This window comes from Clavelina lepadiformis, chromosome 2 (genome assembly GCF_947623445.1).
Source record: "Clavelina lepadiformis chromosome 2, kaClaLepa1.1, whole genome shotgun sequence".
In the NCBI taxonomy this organism is placed as follows: domain Eukaryota; kingdom Metazoa; phylum Chordata; class Ascidiacea; order Aplousobranchia; family Clavelinidae; genus Clavelina; species Clavelina lepadiformis.
The window spans coordinates 8612017-8634546 of record NC_135241.1 but is presented as its reverse complement, the minus strand read 5'-3'; the positions used below and the strand labels follow the sequence as shown (position 1 = coordinate 8634546).

The 22530-nt window shown below is 35.1% G+C and overlaps 3 protein-coding genes and 1 long non-coding RNA gene across 5 annotated transcripts; 2 read left to right on the top strand and 2 right to left on the bottom strand.

The window, feature by feature from the left end:
* Positions 1 to 193: 193 nt before the first annotated feature.
* On the top strand, positions 194 to 3316 carry LOC143447010 (claudin-4-like). The gene is made up of 3 exons (XM_076946913.1): positions 194 to 1067; positions 1538 to 1649; positions 2741 to 3316. The coding sequence occupies exons 1-3, from the start codon at positions 767 to 769 to the stop codon at positions 3198 to 3200; spliced, it is 873 nt and encodes a 290-aa protein (XP_076803028.1). The 5' UTR covers positions 194 to 766; the 3' UTR covers positions 3201 to 3316.
* A 1555-nt stretch (positions 3317 to 4871) lies between these two features.
* Positions 4872 to 9895, top strand: LOC143446691 (3-phosphoinositide-dependent protein kinase 1-like). Of its 2 annotated transcripts, XM_076946446.1 has the most exons (14): positions 4872 to 5138; positions 5266 to 5423; positions 6271 to 6313; positions 6410 to 6547; positions 6700 to 6844; positions 6929 to 7044; positions 7126 to 7204; positions 7308 to 7473; positions 7654 to 7815; positions 8185 to 8225; positions 8355 to 8459; positions 9133 to 9288; positions 9516 to 9570; positions 9643 to 9895. In XM_076946446.1, exons 2-14 carry the CDS (start codon positions 5355 to 5357, stop codon positions 9784 to 9786), a joined length of 1419 nt encoding a protein of 472 aa, XP_076802561.1. In that variant the 5' UTR covers positions 4872 to 5138; positions 5266 to 5354; the 3' UTR covers positions 9787 to 9895. The 2 variants fall into 2 exon arrangements, with proteins under 2 accessions (XP_076802561.1, XP_076802562.1); XM_076946447.1 differs by lacking the exon at positions 4872 to 5138 and having other exon boundaries at positions 5319 to 5423; positions 6271 to 6305.
* Positions 7057 to 12277, bottom strand: LOC143446692 (uncharacterized). Its single transcript, XR_013113969.1, has 4 exons — positions 12015 to 12277; positions 11490 to 11569; positions 11254 to 11345; positions 7057 to 7209 (listed from the first exon to the last, which is right to left on the bottom strand). It is a non-coding gene; the product is annotated as an uncharacterized LOC143446692 (long non-coding RNA).
* Positions 12278 to 12660: 383 nt separating this feature from the next.
* On the bottom strand, positions 12661 to 20733 carry LOC143447263 (cation channel sperm-associated protein 2-like). The gene is made up of 13 exons (XM_076947278.1): positions 20597 to 20733; positions 18408 to 18493; positions 17829 to 18006; positions 17233 to 17430; positions 16130 to 16285; positions 15882 to 15977; positions 15676 to 15809; positions 15428 to 15557; positions 15096 to 15278; positions 14914 to 14971; positions 13950 to 14017; positions 13287 to 13439; positions 12661 to 13182 (listed from the first exon to the last, which is right to left on the bottom strand). Exons 1-13 carry the CDS (start codon positions 20684 to 20686, stop codon positions 12955 to 12957), a joined length of 1758 nt encoding a protein of 585 aa, XP_076803393.1. The 5' UTR covers positions 20687 to 20733; the 3' UTR covers positions 12661 to 12954.
* Positions 20734 to 22530: the final 1797 nt, after the last annotated feature.

Sequence of the window (22530 nt, the reverse complement as noted above, 5' to 3'; positions counted from 1 at the left end):
GTCTTTGTCATTGATATTGGAAACCATGTTCCGTTGTTCATTTGTTCAACTGTTGCTTGTCAGACTCTCGTCCCGTGGGAATTCTCAGCTAAATGATGCTTCTCACGTCTTTACAATTCCTGTTAAAAGATTTCGTCGCCCTTTGATACTTATAGAGTATAGGCCTATACATTCCTACATCGCTGCACAGAAATCTCCCATTAACAGGTTGAAGCTTACCAAAATGTCATTCTACTAAAAATCTTTTACATTCTGTTACAGTACGGTTCACTTGCCAACTACATTATACACATTAATGTTGTCGCTATCTTTCACTTTAACTTCAACGAAATTTCTAGCGATATCGATCCTGAAGCTTTGAAAGACGGACACGTCAATATTGTGGCGTCCATGTAGCAAAAATGAGTTATCGACAGAATTGATTTCAGTACACCTATTTAATGAAGCGTTTCATGTACTTCGCTGACAGCAGATTACGCAAACCAAAAAAGGCCTGACAAGACAAGATTTTCACAGCAACAAATAAGTTGCTTCGATCGTAATTTAGAAGTTAGCGATCATTTGCAATCGTATTATAATTGGTTTGCAACGAGCATTTTACTGTTTTTCTTACGCAAAACTACAGCAGACATACGTTTATACTTTCTGAATTGCTAAAAATGAAATCTCTGTTCTTCAGAAAAAACTAAAGAAAGTTTATTGAATTTGAAATTTCTATTATTTTTTTGAATGTGGATATGTTTCATGATTCTATGCCTTTTTGATCATGCTGAATTCAAATAGACAAATTGTCGGATATTTAGTGGGACTTCTTGCTTGGTTGGGCTCAATTCTGATCATATTTTTACCAGACTGGAAGCATGGAATCGTGAGAAATGATTCTTTGACAGGAACTGTCATCATGCAGGGATTATGGCATACTTGTACAATAAAAGAAATCGGTTCAGTCGAGTGCATACACTATGGAGTTTTAAATCTTGAAGCCTCATATGTTGTCCGAGGATGTCGTACAATTGGCATTCTTGCTTTCATTTTTGCAACTCTGGGAGTTACTCTAACTCCCTTAGGTAAGACTCTTTATTAGATTAGTCAATAGTTGATAATAATTTCAGAAAATTAGAATTTTAAAGGTTTTTAAATCTTTTATGTTTTATGAAAGCTACAGTAACTTCATGTACATTGTAAATCATAATACACTTAGAAATCTTATACACACTTAAGTATGATGATAGATTGAATAGGTAGACTGGTATTCTATTAAATCAAAATGCAGAGATAATTTGTACACAGTATATATAGACGACATATATAGTACTGCCACTTCATTTTATAATTTCAAAAACTGCACTTCTTCAGAATAATAATAATTAGACACAAAAAATTATGGGCTACCTCTCCCAAAACCTCTACAGGATAGTTATGTCCAGGAAACAGTATAGTTGCGAAGAAATCCATTTGGAAAACACTAGCTTTGGATTGTGTTGGCCATAAAAGCCTACAGTTTACCGGTTTTCACAATATATTTTTAATAACTTAGGTCTAACCTGCACCAGTATTGGTGGAGCAATGATAACAAAATGGAGGATCATTAAGCTTTCAGCCGTTTTGTTTGGACTATGCGGAGTATTGGTCGGATCAGGAGTTACATGGTGAGACTAATTACCTCTTACACAGTGCGTGATTCTTGGATAAATTTAAGCGAATTAATTTTTATTCGTGTAGCTTCTTATTCATGTATAGTTTCAAGTTAGGGTTTAATATAACACACTACCGTGAAAGCAGTGAGTATAACCATTTGGACACCGTAATGATGCCATGTAGCAGCATTTCACTATTGTAATCTATAAGTATAAGTTCTGTGATAATTCCATATAACTTCAAATATGTCTTTTGTTGTCAGTTTAAAGTTTATGTATTCTAATTAAACCCTTGCAAAATGGTTAAATCTAAATATTTGTTAATCTCGTCAATATTGATTGAATTTTCTTGCAAAAACATTTCGTCTGTTTTGAAGTCTTGCTGAGGTCCATACACTGTGTAGGATGCTTTTTCATGACGCCACACACAATAGCGAGGTTTACGCGTACAAGTTTTGGTTAATTTCTAGCTCAATTTATTTCTTTAGGAATATTTCATTTATGAATGATTACTGCATTGCGGCATCGTGCCTTTCTTGTGTTTGTGTTGTTCCATGTGGAAACAACTTCTAAAGTCAAAGTTTGAAGTTTGGAAACGTTTCCAATAATTATTATTATTATTATCAAACAATTATAATATTTCATCGTAAGCACTGCGTTGTAACTCATTCACTATCATAATTACAAGAAAAAAATTGATTCCTCTATTCAAATCCATTAAGCAAACATCATTGGTCCGTATTTAGGCTATAGAGCACAAGTTGGAAAACAGTGTAATGCCCTTGGGCAAGACATTAACGAAACTTCCACCTGTTCAGTGGATCTGGTGGACAGTTGTAAATTCGGGCAATACCATAAAAAAGTCAAAAAATAAAATGTGTGACAATGGGAGCTTGCACAAAAGCTTGCTAGGTAACCTGGGCTCCAGCGATTAGAAAACATCGCCAGACATCGTACAAAGACTTTGCTCAGTTCGAGGATAAACAATATCATACTATACAATACCATTTGGTCCTCATATAGGTGTGATGTTCTACCGATAGAGTATAAGCCTAACCGACATGCGTACAAATAGTAAGTAATAACACCCACAATTATGGCAGGTTTGCCAACTCTATGTACACCGATGCGACCGATCAACAAATGGCGAGTTACTTCGATGATTTTGCTCCTGTCTATGGAAACGCCTTGTATATTGGTTGGTCGGCCTGTGTTTCAGGTTTACTGTCTGCAGTTCTACTTGGTATAGGTTGGTTGCCAACTGGTGTACTAACTAATGCTGAAAATGCAGCCATAAATAAGTCGGAACAGAAAATGCTGTTAATGCCTTCGAGGATGAAGCACAAAAATGAAACTGATATAGAAGCATTTCGAACGGTCCAAGAGCAAAACAGAGCGCAGCAAATAGTTTCTCTGTCATCCACCAACAACTCAAGGAATACTAAGACATCAACCAATGTGAAAGCAGTCATTCGCCAAAACAATGTGGAAAACCCAGCAAAGACATATAACGTACCAGCATGTAAATGTAATTTGGCTAAACCTAATAAAACGTATCTTTAGCTTTGAATAGACAATAATTTTTAAACATTATACGATTGGCTGTGACTGTGTTTTTGGAAGTTCAACTTCTTCTAAAATATATGGAGGAAATGGTAATAAAAGTATTGTAAATTGAATCCATAACTGATGAAAACAAGAAATTGCAAGTTTTCTTTTTGTTTTTGTTAGAGAAAACCGCTACAATAGTCATTCAATTTTTAAAGTGAGGCGGCAAGTTCACAAAGAAGTTGGCCTTAAATCAAAGAGGAGTTGTCAGTAAATATACTGGTGAAAGGGTTTTTAATAATAAGTCCGTACATTTCAAGGTAGTTCCATAAAACTTGACTCAAGCATTAATATGGTGGCCCAATGCCCATTTTTCAAAGGCAATGCAAGTATACTAGTTGTACAGCATATTAAAGTAAGTAAAAAATGATTCTTCAAAAATCATAGCGGTCAATGTTACCAAGGGGACTATGTGCAAAGGTGTAACAGTCCCATGTGTATATGAAAAATATAGGGAAAGGATAAAAAATACAGAAAATTCAATCTATTGCCTGTTGATTTGGACTATTTCGAACTCCATAAATGTCTATTAGTCCGTCCGTCTGTCTGCTTGTCTTTGTTTTCTGCGCACATAATATAGACTATACTCTGGCTGTACAATGTACATATACCTATTATGCCGTTTTGCAATTAGTATGAACCCACAAGTGCAAAGATTTTGCTTCAATATTCAACACTTGGATTTGCATTCAGATAAAGAAAATAAATTTAGGGAGAGAAAAGTTCAAAATGTAGTAGGCCTACACAGATACATCATAACTTTTTCGAGATAATACGATCACGATACTGAAAATCAAAACATTTTCTGACCACTTAATATCTGCAATAAAGATTTGCGCCAGATGAGAAAAATTAACTGATGAATTAGAACATACAGGGTGTGGTATATGTAAACATATTGAATTTTTAGAATCAAGATGGTTGCTGGACTGAAAATCTAAATTTATCTGATTATGCAGAATCCACAATTGGTACCCAGAATTAGTATCCAGAAGTGAAGGATAGATCCATGAAGAAGAGAATTGAACGAGCAGTACTCGATCATTCGTAACTATTTATATTTTATAATGACAATTTTACTACTGAAACTACTAACTAGACTAAAGGTCTAAACGTCTTGGAAAGCAACTTGTGTTTGCATAACATGATACTTATAAACATGTATTTGTTTACAACAACACTAATTAAAGTAAAACAAAACTGAAAACGTTTTGTTGCAGGGAGCTGCAAACTATAAGGCTACTAATATAGAGAGAAGCGGGTTTAGTGTTTACGTAATGAACGTCTCTTTTGCTAGTGTGCTTAGCGTTTGAAACGACGTCAAATATCCTGCGTGAAACGCCAGTGATATGCGAATATGAGTTTAACGCTAAATATGCATATGCGCATAAATATAACACTGCGTTCAAGTAAGTGAGCAGATATGTTAAGCAGGTTAGCAAAGAAATGCTGTTTGCTTTATCACGTTCAACAAAGTATAGATCAATATTTTCGACGACAGACGACCCCTGGGCTTCAACTGGGAATCTTCAACACGTACGACTGTATATGTCTTGCACTCATAAATGACATCGAAGGATTGTACAACTTACAGCCAATTTATTAAGCTAATTGTTGCTTTACATTTGTTTTTCTAAGTTAGCTGTACTTTTACGATTACTTCAGAAGGGTTGGTGATATTGCACATGCAGATTATGTTTATACAAGGCTGATGTATGTATCGCCGCCTACATTATGCACATCAGGCAGCCGTTAGTCATCAGTATGATTTGTTGCTTCCTGCTGGGTATTGTTTTAATCGACAAATCACATTTAATGAGTATAGATAAGCAAACGTGCGCTGATATTCTTATGAAATTCATTTCTGATTACATTCACTAGGTTTACTATACAGTAAGTTGCAAAATTAGATTGTAGTGTTAAATAGCTTTAACAATCTTTGTAGATTACCAGAATGCAGCCTGTTAAGATAGTACAGTTCAAGTGTTTCAGTTTTCAACAGTTTTTCTTTTTGTCTTAGTCATCAAAAGTCAATAGCATAATTTGAGAGCTTAAAAACTAGCTACATTTCAACGAAATGGAGCATCGCCAGCAGTACTGACGTCCACAATGTCTGAAGAAAAAGGTCCGGATGATTTTCTTGTTTTACGAGTGTTGGGCGAAGATGAAGATTCAACGGTAAGTTAGATAGCTTCGTTATACCTTAACTTCAAACTTACAATCGCATGTTCTCGAGCATATAATGTCATCGGTAACAATATTGCCACTAAAAGTAGCCCACTCTACAAAACGTCAAAAATCTCTTTCATTCAAAGACATTTCATTAGTATTGCTTCCTGATGTAAAGCGAAGTCGACCAATATTGCGCGAAGCAAGTAGCCTGAGATCTAGTTTTGCAAGGTGATGATAGTAAAATAGTAGGGCAATCCCTGCTACGAAAGTAGAAAAACATGTTCAATTTTGAACAGAGCTTCAGTGGACTAAAACGAATGGCTGCCATTATTTCACCGAAAAAAATACGTGCGTTCAAAGCCATATTTTTCACAATTTCTTATTAACCTAATTTAAATGTTATAGCATAGTGGCCTAACCTAACCTTAACCTAAATCTAACGCGTATAATCCAACTTTAACTCCAATGAAATCTAAAATAGTTAAAATCAAGTTTTTGCATTGCCATTCTCCTAAGCTGTTCGCCTATCTTTAACAATAGGTTGCGTGACCTACTGACGGGAAATAGCCACTTTCAAAACAAAATTGTGAAAATTTTTTGTTCACTCAACAGTGTCTGTATTGTTATATGTGGTTTAAATGAATTATAAGCAACAATAAACTGCTGTTTTACTATAAACTTAGTTCATATAATTTGCCTAGCATTTCATTTACAAGGTTTGTGTCTGATTATGAAGTTCATTGCTAGACACTATAACACTATCATTTGTATAGGTATATACTGTACTACAACTGATTTTAGTACAAATAATGTCAAACGGTATGCAGTCATATAACTCAAATTAATTGTACAGGTGGTTTTGGCGAAAGACATTAGAACCAACAAGAAGTATGCAAGTTAGTATGAACTAAAATTAAACATATATGTTTTTCCATAGCGCTTTAGATGTAATTCTTCCACGACAAAATGTAACAATCAATTTCAATGTTTAGTAAAAATTTTGGACAAAACAAAGGTCATTAAAAATGGCAAATGGGATCAAGTTAACAAGGAAAAACAAATAATCAGCAAGTTGTATCACCCTTTTTTTGTGAAACTGGAATATTCATTCAAAGACGACAAACGACTCTGTATCCCTTTTGACTGAATAATATATAGCTAATTAATCAGCGTAACCTAACTAGTTACGTGTAACATTATGAATGTTTCATATGTATATAGGTATAGGACTGCCATACGATGTGCTTTGCAGAAATATTTCCTTCACTTAATATTGTTAAAGTCTTTGTATTAAGCTATGCTGCAAACGGTGAGCTTGAATGGTACATACAGCATTATCATTGCCTGTCTAAAGAATGCGTACAATTTTATACTGCCGAATTGGTTTTGGCTTTGGAATATTTGTCTGAGTGCGATTTAGTCCACAGGTACAAGCAAAATTATAAGTATTTAGCAGCTAACGTTTTAGTGAAAATTAATTGTCTAACAGTATTGTTTTGATAAACATTTAGAGATTTAAAACCTGCTAATATACTTTTGTCGGAGGAGATGCATGTACAGATTTCAGATTTCGGCGCTGCCAAGTCAACAGTACAAGAATCTCCTCTTAATGTTAGTCCTGCACATGGTAGGTGCTTCGCAGTATTACTTTATTGGAAGGCAATCAACACAACAGTTTTTGAAAATCACAACAACAATTATATTTTAGATCAACTTGAAAATGCTTTTGTTGGTACAGCAGAATATGTTCCACCGGAAGTATTAATAGGAAAGGCGTCTTCTTCCAGGTGAACTATAAAAAACTTAGTAAATCTTTCGTGTCATTTTCATAAGACACTTTGCAAATTTATTTACAGTTGTTATGTTCAATCTCAAACATCATTTCTTTAGTTCGGATCTATGGTCCTTAGGCTGCATAATTTACCAAATGATGGTTGGCAGCACTCCTTTTTATGATCCAAATGAGTATCATATATTTCACAAAATTATTGAATGCGATTATCAAGTACCTTCCGCTATGGACAATGACGCCAAGGATTTAATCAGTAAACTATTGGTAAGGCACTGTTAGTCGGTAAAAAGTGGATTTTCTTTCATGTCAGAAGTCACATACGTTTTTTTGGAAATTTAGGGCTTTGACCGAGCAATAATTGACAAGCATGTTTCGTCTGGGTGTGTTAAATACACGGTATAGCTTTGTGCACTCTATATCAAATATACAGTAATGTCTTTATAGGTTGTTGACTCAAATAAAAGACTTGGTAGCAAAAATCTTGGTGGATTTCATGCTCTTAAAGGTCATCCCTTTTTCGCTAACATCAATTGGAAAAATTTACCAAATGAAATGCCACCAGCGATGAAGTCTTGCGTTTCTCAAACTCTGCAGAGCAACGAGGAGGTAAGAATTAAATTACAAAGCAACTATTTTGCCTTAACTAGGTCACGCAGCTTGGTATGAAAGATAAGCGATTAGATTAAATGATTGGTTGTGCAAAAAGTCGACTTAAGGTTTTTAAGGTTTAGTTGAAGTTAGATTTACTGTAGATTGATAGCAAGATTTAAGTCTGATTTAAATTACTGTTTTATTTATGACATTTGAGTCAGGAATAAGTTAACATGAAAGTATGACAAATCGCTTTGCACCAACGCTGTTTTTCCGTTGAACCGGTGATAGCCGTTCCTTAGTAACAAAATTACGCCGATTTGGTTTCAATAGCAAACATTTACCTCGTTTGTTGCTCATTGGCTTATATTTTGCTATAACCAGATTGAAGGGAACATTTTTTCTCATGACAATTTGAATGAAAAGTAAGTACATGTGCCTAAAACTATTTTATTTCTGAAGCATGTTATTTGCATGATATAACAAAGATACTATGTTTTCAAATCAGCGTTTTGTTTGATTGTTTCCCCATGACTTAACGTCTTAACACGTAGACTGCCATCCAGTGCGCCAGACGACGATGAAGGGTTTGGATTAAGCATGAACATGCCAAAAGAAGAAAAGCAAAAGTTTCTCTCAACACAAAAAACCTCCATATGGTAAATCACAAACTCATATCCATAAGTAAACTACCGTAGTTTGGTCATTGTTTTAGATGTTTCGAAATATGAATATAAAGTATTCTTTCCATTTAAATTAAAGTGTGGTGTGGTCCAAGTGTAACAAGTTAGGCAAGTGCATTTTTGGCACACGTTTGCCACACATGGCAGAAAGATTCAGTTGTTAAAGAGACCAAATCTGCTGCACAAACTCACACTTCGGCAATGTTCAACATGTATTCTGTGCGTGCTGACATGTTTGGCACTCGCTTCTGTCGCGCAACAAACCTTCTGTGTAGAATTGGATGATTTTTGTACATTAATATCGAAGGTGATGTCCTTGTCAGGTTTTGGGTGCTGAAAATAACCATTAACACATCCCAATCCGTACAAAAGTTTTGGTATTTTCAAGAAGCGAAAGCCCAATATGACAAAATACATTTCAACGATTGTTGTTGTGAAACTTTTTGCAACATGTTTGACCTCTTGAAGCCATTATATCTATCTCATGTTGGTAATTATGTTGTTGTTTTCCTTAACTGCAAACTGCGGGTTTATCAATATGCATGTTCTGTTAGCGATCACTATAAACCATTAAAGCACCATAAACAAAATGCAGTTAATAAAACTAAATAAAGTTACAATTCAAATAGTAACTGTAATATATTTTCAGGAATCATTTTGCTAAGGGAAGTCTCATTATTAAGCAAGGTGAATTGCATAAAAAGCGAGGTCTCTCCGTGAAACTTCGACAATTTCTGCTCATGCATGGTCCGCGACTGGTTTATGTTGATCCCGAAACCATGGAAGAAAAAGGGGAAATTCCGTGGTAATTTGTATGTTGTGTGTGATTTATCAAAAGCGTTGCAAGCAGTGATTAAATATACATTTGACAGCCAAAAATAGTTCAAATTTTGTTAGATCATTTTATTTTATTAGAAGGCAATAACATAATAATCAGCACACTGTAACTTGAACTTGTAAATTTAGCTTCGTGATATAGCAACATCGAAAGCGCTTACTCTTACTGTTGTTTCATCAATATTCTTAAATTAGGTCACAAGATTTGACAGTAGAAGTAAAAACATTTAAAGACTTCAATGTACATGTGGTAAGTATACATTTCCGAGTAGTTTAAGCTAAATTTTGGCGAGCAGTTTTTAATGATGTTAATTTCATGCAGCCTGGGCGTTCATATCAACTTCAGGACCGAAAGGGGAACGCAACTAAATGGTGCAAGAAAATTGATGAAGTCAAACATTTTTACTTCGGCAAGCCCGCTTTTTCATCTTTAAGTACATTCGACGATATCAAAAAGAAAGAATGATATGACCAAGAAATAACAATTTTAAAACATGTTTAGTCGCTGAGGTTGTGTTTAATAAAAGCTACATTTGTTACTCTTATCATGTAAATAAACTTAGAGTTATGCTGTAGATATCGATGGACGGTCGGTTGGGTTGGATTTAGCAAAAGATCGCCTTTAAATACAGTATATACCTCGCCTATGATTGTCGACGCACTGTTCTAATTGATTTATTGTGACTGGTTTAAATTATATAGTTTATAACAACATAATAAAGCTATTTCGTTTTGAAATTAAGCAAAACGTTTTGCCGTATAGGCTACACCGTTTTTTTTTTAAACTTTTTGAGGCGTACCCCCCTTTGCCGATGCTAAAAACTCGCGCCCCACCATATTGCAAAATCAAAAAACATTAAACAGAACAACAATTTATTTGCAATTAACTTTCATCAATGAGAAGGATATAGCTGCTTTTTAGAAGCCAAATATTTAACAACCGACAGCAATTGACTTAGCAGCTTGGTTGTGAAAGCATGTTTATAGTCATAACCAGCGTGGTCCAACTTTTTTTCATCGCAGGCCAAAATCAAAAAATTTTTTTATCTTGCGGGCCAATGTTTTTAAATCAGAACTGAAGAAATGTGAAATTAGAACTGAAGAACAATGTGACATTGATATTAGAACTGAAAAAAGTTCTCTTTTTTAATTAAAACTGAAATTAGAATAGTTCAAAATTTTTAGCTATTAAATGCTGATCAATGTGACATCTGCGGTCGAGGTTCTTCCTCGACAATAGCGACTATCAAAGCTGACTATCAGTTCACGGGCCAAAAAATCGGTGCTCGCGGGCCAAGGTGGCCCGCGGGCCTGCAGTTGGACCACGCTGGTCATAACCATAACTCATAGAGAGTTTGTAATTTCTCGCGCCCTTTTATGAACCTCACCCAACCCCCAAGGGGGCACGCCTCCTACTTTAAGAACCACTGGGCAACACAGTTTTACTTTTATTTATTTTACAAGCAAGGCAAGTAATGAAGTGGTAACTTTTAACAAGTGCCATTACCTGTGATAAAAAAGTAAAATAATATTCTATATCAAACCATTAGTACTGAGTTACGTATAAAACATATGTTATAGTTAGCTTGTATTTGTGGCAAAAATGGTTATAATATAAGATATCCTAAAAATATGCTATTTGTATGCAGAAAAAATGGTAATTGTTGGCAATAATTACAACTTCTAAATATTTTTATAACTTTAAAGTTATAACTTCTGTTTAGTCATGATCAAAATAGTTTAAAAAACTGTAAAATGACTTTTGTTGCATATTTTGATAATAAGACAAGAAAATCAGAGAGTAACCTAAACTTTGCTAATTATTACTTTTCTGTAGAGAAATTTCGAAATGTTGTAGGCGTACACATACGTTTCTACGATATAATTAAATCTTTCCCAAAAATTTCAATTATCCCGCAAAAGTACCACTTACATTTCCATTTAGAATGTGCTCGGGCAGTTAATAACCTTCAGGCTATAGTAAGGTTTTCATCATTTCAAACCGCCGCTTACCTTGACGTGTATCTGTTGAATGACGTTTAATTTAATTGTCAAAAAATCAATTTTGTCTTGTCACTGATCGATCACTTTAATTATTTCATAACTGATATAGGCTAACCATACAAAAAGTCATTGTTTACAACTGCATCGATGCAAATATATTCTTACCTTGTAAACTTAAATTGTAAATTTGATTTGTGATGCAAATTAAGAATCAGCTTAAATATGTTCTCCTTCACGATGGTGGCCTTTCAAAACAAAACTATTTAAGTTATAAGTTGTTGTAGGTTGGAAGAGGCGAATTTCAAGTAACTTAGTAGCGTAAGTAAATCGTAAAATCTAGGCCTATTTTTTTCAAGTATTGTCTTTTGAGGTGTAATTATTAAATTTCTGAACGTGTTTTTAATCATTCAAGTTTTAAGATAAACTACTATTATCATTAATTCTTCCAAATTTTCTATTTTCCAATTGGCTGTTGTTAACTCTTGACACCCCTTTGTAGACTGCGGTGGCATTAGCGCTATTACTAACATCCCCGCCGTCAACAAACTGACGCAAGCATTTTGTCTTCATGGCATCATCATCATCATTCAAATTGTATCTACTTTTTAAACATATATAACCTATATACAGTACACCATATGCGAACTGTGTGTAAACCTACATAACTGTATAATCATAAACATTGTATACCACTTCGCTGTTGACCCAGATTTTGGTTGAGTTCTTGTAACATCTCACGATCACCGTAATTGCTTAAAAGGTCGTTCTATAATGTGTCGCAAATTTATCTTAAGTAATTTGTTGTCTTTCTGCATAAAAATTTTTGCTGTTGCCGGCATAACTGGCTCTCTCGTTATGATGAAGGATCATAAAAGCTTATATATTTCGAATTCGTCCAGCGCGCAGGAACAGCAAATTATAACCTTTATAGATGTGGCGCCGTGTAACTTTGAAACCACTGCAATTATCTTTTCATAAACTATCCTCAGGCTTGTGTCGTATCTAGCACAAGGCTACACGCAAGTGATAAAGACGGGTTACAAGAGTGGTAATCATTCTTTACAGAGCTATGCTTAATTACGGATTTTCTTTTCATGCTCAGTTTCAAAGTTATATCGTTACGATAGAAATTGTAATATTGATTTTACTCTATGATTGACTGCTTTTGCATAATGCGAAAGAAATAATAGCAAATGGTTTCATAAGCCTTTATTTTTCCATAACTCCACAATTCGCTTAAGCAAGTTTTGAAGCTTTCTACATACATATGACTGTGCGTAATTGCGTTGTATTAATTTAAAACATACCCTAAATCAATCAAAGAAGTTTAAAGGTTTACGTTAATTTATGGTGTAGGCGCCCTTGAATCCGCAGATTACGGTTTTATGAAGTAATTAATATTTCTATCGCTACTTCACGTTCTTTAATTAACGTGGTCAATGATGATAGGTAATCCTTACGTCGGTCAAATAAAGTTAAAGTAATAAATAATAGTTGTTGACATCAGGCTATTAGCTCACAATACTGTTTATCATACTTGTGCAGCTGCAAATTAAAAGCTTTAAATTTTTAAAACTTTGTAAGAAGTTGTTCTCTGTTATTTAATCAGGCGGTCACAGTGGTCATTTAATTATCTGTCATGTATCTGTAACAAGGCGAGGTTGAGCAGGTTCAAAATATCTTGTCTTTCCTTTAAATTTTCCTGAATATTTTCCATGGCTTGGTAAAATTTAAACAAGACGTCCCTTGCCCAGATGGTTTCACCTGTGGATGCTGATGTCAAGTCCATATGTCTTTGCACAAGCGAGTCCCAATGAGCTTGGCGAAGCGTTCCTTGTGAGGTTGTTGGGTTTTCTTGCTGCACCAAGAAACGGACAAACACTGCTTACAATATTAATACACTGATAACCAAAATAATTTCAGTTAAAAAATTCTGTTACTGTCGCCTACAGCAGCATATACCCCTGATAACTGAGCAGAAGCCAAAGAAAGTTGTGAAAACACCGACAGCGCCGACTTTGATTGACTTATCCCATTTAGTAGTGCGAAGTTCTTATTTGCCAAGTCCAAATTTTCATTTGAGTTCACTCTGCGTTCAGTTGTGTTGCTTGTACTCTGAAATATCATGTATATGCACCTTTTCAGCCGTATCAACCTCTTTAACAGTGTGAAAGCACTATACTTACAGTATACTTTTTTGTCAAATGACAATATATACTCGTTAATTTTATTAAAAAAACACTTTATAAGATATTGTAGACTATAGGCTTAGACTATACCTGGAGGCTATAAGAAACTCTAGTACAGGGTAAACTCAAGATAAGAAATTATTACAGTGGGTTATTTGTTGTGCTGATTCTATAAGCACCAAGTATACAAAAAACTATTGTTGATATTATTAAAAATATTGTTCAGATCTTTAAAGATCTTTAACTCTATTTTTTTACTGTTAAGGCTAATTCGGTCATGGCTCGTAAAAATTTGGTTTTAAAACAAGGTTATTTTCGTCTTTACAAGAAAATTCGTAAAATATTTTTTTTAAAGTTGAGCCCAAATCAGAAAACTTAACCAATTACTAGAAGTTTGAACATAAAAGTTCTTACAAAATAATTAATAAGTGTTTACCTCTACTTTGATTATTGGCAATGTGTTACTTGCTTTTCTTTGACTGGGTGCATTGTCTACAGTTAAGGCTGTAAAAAGTGAAAATATTAGACTCGCTAAAATTCTTTTTCATGCATTAAAATATTGCCAACATGATGTAAGCTATTTGCAAAACGCTATTAAAGAATATCTGAGTCCGGGGCCTAAAGTAACAGAAGAAATTTAGTTTTAACTTCCCCTAAGTTAAGCTTTTATTCAAAGAAAATTTTGCTCTATCTGAAGTTACAGTATTCATTGTTGCAACATTGCTATAGTTTTACCACTGCCTCAAGTATAGTAAAATTTCAGAAGTGTTTTTGTGTGTTAGTTAACAAGAAGGAATTTTAAATAAAATATTTTTGGTCTTTTAAATTAGAATAGCCTAAATTAGACTGAAGCGAAATCTTTATCGAACTGACCATCAAACGTACTTGATATGAAAATGCACGACATGAACCATTATAAAATAGTTTAGAGCATTTGAGGTGAACGACTGTGTACAGAAAAATAAAATAATATACATACCATAAAACTACAACTCAAATATTAACTGAATCGGCCAATAGCTTTCATATATTTTGCATAAGCTTCTTATTGTTATTTTTGATAATGCTGTAGTTAATTGTCAGTATTTTTTGTCACACCTGCTTGGGATCAACGCTAATGATATGTTTTCCGGTTTTGTTAACAGTCTTACAATTTACACCAATGGTTGTTACTACTTACCCTAGAACTGAGGTAAATTGTTAGCAGTAAATTGACTTTTTGATTAAATATTGCAAACAGCAAACAAGTAGAACAGTTTTAGTTTTTGCATTAATGAATGACCGACAGGATCTTCCAAAACTGAATTTGTTTAATCTGACCAAACAATTTGGCAAATCGTAGCAGTATGACCCGGTTTCCTCCACACATGTCTGGATATAACCTAAATAGTATATGATACCTGGGTCTGTTTCGCTCTTTGCTCGTTCACTTGAATACTCTTTTTTAAACTTGTCAACCTATAGATGTATATTAATACATCTATACTCTTTTTTAATCTTGTCTACCTATACCCCTATATAAACGTTAGATAAAATAGAGCTATAAATCAAAGCTTGCTGTCTTGAAGATGTATTGTTTTACCTCATTTTTCGCTTCCTTTTCTCTTTTCTCCCAATGCATGTCATTTCTAATGGTTTGGAAATTATTAACCATAATCCCGGCAAATATATTTTTGAAAACAAACGAGCCAACCCATATCCATGCCAAAATATAGATCACAGTAATTGTAGATTCGTACGAACTTTTCATTACTATGAGAAGGTCCTAGATATTACGAACAGTTAGGCTGCAGCGTTTGTAATAACAGTAAAATAAAGAATTCACTCAGTATATCACAATTCGTGCCACTTTCATAGGTAGGAAATATTTTTGATAATTATGGTCTAGTATAGCTGTAGGAGTATTATCGTAACTGTTAGAGTTTCCAACCAATGGTCAAGCGTCATCAGTTGAAACAAAGTTGCAAACGACCATAAAATACCAGAAAAAGCTTTTTGGTATATGAGGCGAATTCCTTCCGTTCTTCCATCGTACTGGGTATATCTGATTTTTGTGAAGACAAACAAAAAAGCAAAAAAGGTTGAAAAAACGATGTTTATTCATAAGTTAAATTAGACCACCATGGTTATATATTTGAAAGTCTTTGTACACATACTTCTACCTTCCGAATATAACTTCACCCATAAGTGCGAACATCCACATAAAGAGAGCCAGTAGGAGTAGAATGAAAGACATTGCGCTAAACGCTTTCGAGACGGACATCAATATAATGCGCGCTTGTTCGAAACGTGACACCTTTGATGAAAATAATATAAAGTTTCCGTTTCAATATCAGTAAAATTTGAAAACATTGTTGTTTTCACATACCATTTTCAACAAACGGGTTATTCTCAACACTCTTAAAAAGCTTAAGCTAGACATCAAACTTGAACTGATGGCGTCACCGTTGAACCAACGAATAACCTGCAATTTGAGAGACATACTGTCAATTTTTTTTCTATTAAAACAACATTTCATTAATTTTCTTTTTAATTTCATATTTCGTATCTTACATATACGGTAGAAAGAAACAAGTTGATCTAGGTTGCCCATATAATTTGTTTAATACGTCAAACCTCAGGCAAAATGGAGACAATAGTGATGTAAAAGTCCAGTTCATTCCAAACATTTTTCCAAAAGGTTTTAAAGTCATCAATCCACTTTAGCACAATCTCGATGACGAAAATCCATAAACAACAGTAGTCACACGTGCGAATTATTCGTACTACGTTCTAAGATATAAAGCACAGATATTTTCTTTCATACATGTGATACAACTGTCGAGGTGAAGTAACAAACTCTCAAAGGCAGTAAAAGTATACAATAGCACTCGCCTAAGTTGCCGCCTATCACTTGGTTCCGGCAGAAAGCGTATTATTTTCGGTAGAATCAAGTCTGGCTAAGTCGTCTTCGCCTAACTCGTCTATTTGATTTACTCGCCACCGATTTTGTTACTATGACCAGAAGAAGTTGTGTAACTAATCAGACTTAAAACACTTCGCCAGCATGATTACATGGCAGACTTAATCTGCTATGACTACACTACAGCTGTATCGCGCAGCTGTCTGAGATTCTTGTCAACGTAACAAAACCTTATTGTACGTCACAATGAACATCTACGAAGTACCCAGAAAACTTGTCATTTTAGACCATTTTTATTCAGTTTTAAGTTTCCTTCCGTTAGCCATGCTAGTCAACTGAAGCTGCCTAGCCAGAGATTACAGAATGTAATTAAGTAGATTTAGGCGAGGAGGCTATTCTATGTACAAAATTAAAATCTTAACATTTTGAAAAGCATTAAGTTTTAATTAAAAACAATTTACGGAGTGTTTAATCTAAATGTAGTACCTCAAAAATGCAATAAAAAAATCGATTTTGTGTTGTTTGCCTAACTCGCCAGTTCGCGTAAGTCGCTATTTCTCTGTTCCCCTCAGGAAAATTCTGCTCTTGATACAATGATTCTATGTGACGAAACTTTAATGCAGCGCGCATTATTATTAATCTCCCCGTTGACATGTAGAAGTGAATTTCCATTACGTTTTTCAAAGAAATTCCAACGTTGGTTTGAAGTTAGCCCACTAAACTAATTGTCTTATAAAAACCCAGGTTTGTGAGTGGCCTGTGAGTTAAGCAGCCTGTATAGTAGAAGATACAGAGTTTTTATGTAATTTATACTTACAATTAATTGCGGATCAGTAGATTCGCCAATTTCTGCGTCGACTACCAATAGCACAGCATTGACTAAGATGAGAACGAGCATGAAATTTTGAAAAGGATTACTTTCGACAACCCAGTTTGCCCACATATCAAGTGGTGGATATGCTGTTTCTCTGCATTTTATACGTTTCCACCGTCTCTCCTGTTTGGAAACGATCCCCTAAATTTCATAAGAGTTAGGTTAGAAAGATTTGTATGACAATTCGAAGTTGCAAATCATTTGGTTTTCTAATAATTTTTCCTGGTTATATTATCGTATTTTATATACTTGCTGTATTTATTCGAGTATAAGCCGCATTGTTTTGTACCAACTATTTAGGCTACGGATATGTATGCAATGCAACTTATGCGTCAGGGTAACACTTTGCAGCCTTAGTGAAGAAGAGAACAATTTTGAAGCCTATACTAATTATTAAATGTGATGATCCTTAAAAAATCTGTTAAAAAATTGTACCATTTTTGAGCCAGAGTAAGGGTGCGTCAAACCTACACATGCGACTTCTACGCGAATAAATCTTATGTGTTATAACAATTGCGACAAAACTGTAACAAACATACTGTCAGTTTTGAGATCGGGCTAAATTTTACAAGCGCGTAAGGATTTTCGCTTAAAATCCTATTACGACAATGTTCGTTCTCTATATCGTTAGGGTGATATTTCGGAGCTTCCAAGCCTTGTTCCATTTCATTTACATTCTCCAAAAGTCTGAAGTCACGTATTAATCGCATGCGAAATCTGAAAAAAAGGATTTCCTTATATAAAGACCTGATAAATATATCCTTCTGCTCAGTCTTGACTTTGGCTACCATAATCGTATGTATAGTCGTGTGGTCGACGCAGAAATTGGCGAATCTACTCAATCACGGTAGCCTTATACTGAGTATATAGGCCTACTAATTGTTAAACTGAAAGCTGAGTGCTGCTTTATAGGGCCGATGATTACTTCCGACAGCGAAAAATAAACGGGTATAAGACAAAACTAAATTAAAATCTACAATAGCCTACTAAACTTAGTAGAACATTATTTCTTCTTCAGTAGAGCCAAATTTATTATTTCTGAATTAGACGCAATGTTTATTGTGCATACAGTAGTGTAGCCTATGATGTTTATACAGTACCTTATAAGGATAACAAACCTTTCTGCATAAGAAGTTAAAAACTCTACTGGGCGGTTCTTGGCTTTTACATTTTTCCTTTCTCCCGAATGTGGGCTCCTCTTTTCCTGCAAAGCGTAACAATAACTACACATGCATAACTTGTTCTTGTCGTAAGCGCGTTGATTGTTTCGATTTTGAAACACAGTCCAGAAATCCCTGGGTTGACGCAAAAACACTGCTAAATCTAAACTCTTTGTTTTGCTGAATAAGCCGACTTGTTAGGGCTAGCCTTAATAGCCCATCAGCCGCGATCGGAGAGCTTGAAGTTTAATTTTGTGTAAAAAAAACTTACGGGATCTTGTGTATACGTTTCGAAAAGTATGCCTAATAGTTTATAACAGATTTTTGCTGAAGATAACCAAACCCATGCAAATGCCAATTTTCGTTATAAAGATGAAATAATCAAAATAACTTTTTGTAAGCAGTGTTAAGTACAACTTGAACTTGAAAGGTGCTTATTCTGGCTGGCCACTAGTAGTTTAATTTCATAGTTTCTTGCTTTATTTTATTTATATTTTCTTAGAATAGCTTGTATAAAGCGTAGCACGTCATGTTGCACTTTCCACTTTTTCTGTTTAACCATGGTCCATAAAGAAACGTGACCGTGGTATGGTTTTGAGAAACGTATTTGTATCCATAATCTAAGGGCTTATATTTATTTCAACTTCACCCACAACTTTCAGCTATTTTTTCTTTTTCAGACTGATCGCTTATAAAGTAGCAGAGACTGGCGTCACGTGTGGGCACTTTTTGACTTTGAATAACCTGTATCCTAGGCCATAGCTACATTAAGGCAAATGAGGCACGCGCCTCCTTAAATTTTCTGGAATTCTGGCACAAAATATTTTCAGTGCTAGCATTATTCGTTATTTTAAGCGCAGTTGTATTTTGCTTTACTTAATGTTTCAAAGGATATGACACAATTAAACAACTATGACTGCGCGTGGTTGCAACGATATTGAGTTCAATTTCTCAATACCGTCAATACATCAAAATAAACCACTATATTCGGTTAATATTCCCATTCAGCAAGTATACAACGGCATCAAAAACACCAAAAAACTCGCCCTTCCAAATATATTTCCTGGCTACGCCCCCGACCGTAATAGGTACTGCGGAACACTCAGTGGTCGTTGTGGCTTATATCTTTGCTGAAATCTTGAGAAACGTTAATAAACGAAACTAAATTTTCCGTATTATAAATTTGAATTCGGTCACTAACTAAACGGTGCGCAAATTTTGCGTTGTTGAGAGGTGAGGTCGTAACCAAAAGAACGGGTGCTGCAGCCGCTGTTTTCCATTAGCACCCTACTACTGCCTACCGGTCAGAGACTGACAGGCTGGTATTGGTGACAAAGCACCAGGCTGCTGTTCGTGACGTAGCCTAATCAATGGCAGCTTCAGTGGTTTTTAAGTGGTTGTGTGGCCGTGGTTTTACAGTGGTTTTTAAAAAAGAATACTTTATATATAAAGATTGGTTCTGTGGCCGTGTGGGTGAAGATAGCGTAATTTATGTTCACCTACTGTCCTTGTCGAAGACGTCGAACACTTTTGATATAAACATAACAGTAAGCTGTCCTGCTTTCTGCAGCAACCCACAGTTGAGTGCTACTCGAGCAATTACAATCTGCTGTTCATTACGTCATGAACAGCAGCCTAGTGTTACACATCACCAACAGCAACCTGTCAACTAACCAGCAGTAAACAATAACAACATGATATTTGAAAACTGCAGGTTGTTGTACAAAAATACAAATCAATAACACTCGTACTTCTGTTTACGACCCTGCTTCTCAAAATGACTCCATCAGTAACTACATGACGTCACCAAAAGCGTGCAATGTCGATTAGCAACCACATGACGTCACTAATTATGGGGTGGTACTCAAAAACAGACGGTTGCAATTGTTGACGTCACGAGAAAATTTTAGCATGTACCCAGCTAAAACTGTTATCGGTTGTTGGGGCCCAAAGTACAGTAGACAATTCGGGGAACTCATAGTTGGGTAGCCATCACGGCATTGAAAGTCACGGTTCAGTTTCATAAAAAACTATCTATGAATAACGCAAGTTACTCAGCAGTTACGACGTAACTTGCGGTGTCTATAGCTGCTAATTCTTATTTTAATTAATTGGCATCAGAACAGAAACTAGTTTTCTGGATATACCTTGTCATCAGAGTCTTCGTCAGCTCCAACTGCTCTATCAGGCGTAAGCAATGTTGCTCGGTTTGTGGCCTGAATTCCGGATAAGGACATACTTTGTTCACGTCGCCCTTTTGTGCACAACCCTCAAAATATCATGCTTTCACAGTTCTGCAATGTGTCCGTGACTGATATAAGTTTGCATAATATACAAGTATTTGCTACAATGCTACATAATTTCATCACAATGCTCTTTCCTGGTATAACACCTTTGTGTATGTGCAGCTAAGGAAGTCTACAATAAATCAAGAAAAGACATTTTTGGATTAAGCAATCAAATTGGCGCTTTAAAATTATAGACATAATGGTACAGTAGATTAGGATGGGGGTGGGGCGAAAGGCGAGGAAAGCTTTTTTTGGATGGCTTTGTTTTGATAGTTCATGTTTTTACACTTAAGGTTATAGTAAACCTTTAATAAGATACTTAAAATCGGGCTTTTTTACTTTTGCATTTTCATATCAGGATCGAGTAATGAGAAATGATTACGTCATAACGCCTTTTCTATTACCTCATAACTTTTCCCAATACGGCCTTCGCTTCAAGTCGAAGTGTAAAAGCACAAAAGACTCCTTAAAATATTATATTTTTTAACCGATGAATATGTTGACATCGTAGCGCCTGATTCTCAAGCTGTTTGCGAAACTAATGTTGCACCATGGTTTGTTTGCAATGCAAATTTAAGATGGTCAATGCAGATTCGTTTATTTACTCCCAATTAAGTTGTGCTTTAAAATATGAAAGCATTCCATAAATTTTCGTTTATCGACAATGGTAGTTTAGTAGTGCACGCCTGCTTTATAGTCGTTGTGTGTTGCTTTTGTTTTACATCATTTTGGAATTTACACTATACTGAATGGCGGAAATTTCGGTTAAATCCATTTTAGCATTATTCGTTATTTAGAGCGCAGTTGCGGTTAATGTTTTAAAGGACACGCCACAATTGAACAACTACGACTGCGCGTGATCAAAACGACATTTTGTTAAACTTGTCGATACCGCCCTGCCAATATGTCATAATAACCATTAGATAGTGCTGATATTTGCATAAATTACCTTGTATTGTCAACTTTGTGATGTTAAGAAATGTCATCGTTTTTTTAAATATATTTGAAGTTTCCTTGTAACGCAATTGCGCTCTTAACGCAGCGATAGTATGCGCAATCTACCACGTGACTCAGCAAGGTTATGACATCATCAGTGTCACTAAAAATCTCGCCTCCTCCAAATATGTTTTCTGGCTACGCGCCTTAGTACCAGCATGGGCTTACCATTTCTCAATAACCACAATTTCAGACACATCTCTTTAAGGTATGTTAATCAAATTTCTCGTCACTAAACAATATATTATAATTTCTTGCATTCTATAAAAAATTTGCAGGCTACTGTACTCTACATGTTGCTTTTTAGTAATAAACCTTTTCATCTGACTTTTCAGAAACTTTTAGACAAATAAATGGATTTTCAAAGATTTGTTGCATGGTACTGGAAGCATTGCATCATCAGTCCATCATGTCACACCATAACACTGTAGGTTATACGTACATTGTATTTAAGAGCGTGGGCACTCGTGTTAATTTCATGAATAGAATAACATCATCAGTTGGAATGTATAGAAACGATACGAGAACATATTGCTTTGATGGAATTATTTACGGATTTTAGTGGGCCCTATTGAACTTGCAAATGACATTTGCGATTTAACGCTTTTACACACTTTTGTTGAAACCAATCAGTTAGTCAAATTGTTTTCCATGTGCGGTGATGTGCACAGTTTCCCATTAGGAGTGTGGATTCGTTGCGTTGGCTCAGTGGTGGCTGTAGATTACGGGAGAGCAAGGTGCCGTATGGCGCGACTTAAGTTTAGGGACCACAAAATTATGGGAGACACAATTTCTCC

Coding starts and splice junctions, on each gene's coding strand:
- LOC143447010 (XM_076946913.1), top strand. CDS start 767: ATGCTGAATTCAAATAGACAAATTGTCGGATATTTAGTGGGACTTCTT. Junction 1,068..1,537: donor AGTTACTCTAACTCCCTTAG/GTAAGACTCTTT, acceptor TTAATAACTTAG/GTCTAACCTGCACCAGTATT. Junction 1,650..2,740: donor GTCGGATCAGGAGTTACATG/GTGAGACTAATT, acceptor CAATTATGGCAG/GTTTGCCAACTCTATGTACA.
- LOC143446691 (XM_076946446.1), top strand. CDS start 5,355: ATGTCTGAAGAAAAAGGTCCGGATGATTTTCTTGTTTTACGAGTGTTG. Junction 7,045..7,125: donor TAATGTTAGTCCTGCACATG/GTAGGTGCTTCG, acceptor ATTATATTTTAG/ATCAACTTGAAAATGCTTTT. Junction 9,289..9,515: donor GAAAAAGGGGAAATTCCGTG/GTAATTTGTATG, acceptor TTCTTAAATTAG/GTCACAAGATTTGACAGTAG.
- LOC143447263 (XM_076947278.1), bottom strand. CDS start 20,686: ATGTCCTTATCCGGAATTCAGGCCACAAACCGAGCAACATTGCTTACG. Junction 15,558..15,675: donor GGTGAAGTTATATTCGGAAG/GTAGAAGTATGT, acceptor CACAAAAATCAG/ATATACCCAGTACGATGGAA. Junction 14,018..14,913: donor AAAGAGCGAAACAGACCCAG/GTATCATATACT, acceptor CACTTTTTACAG/CCTTAACTGTAGACAATGCA.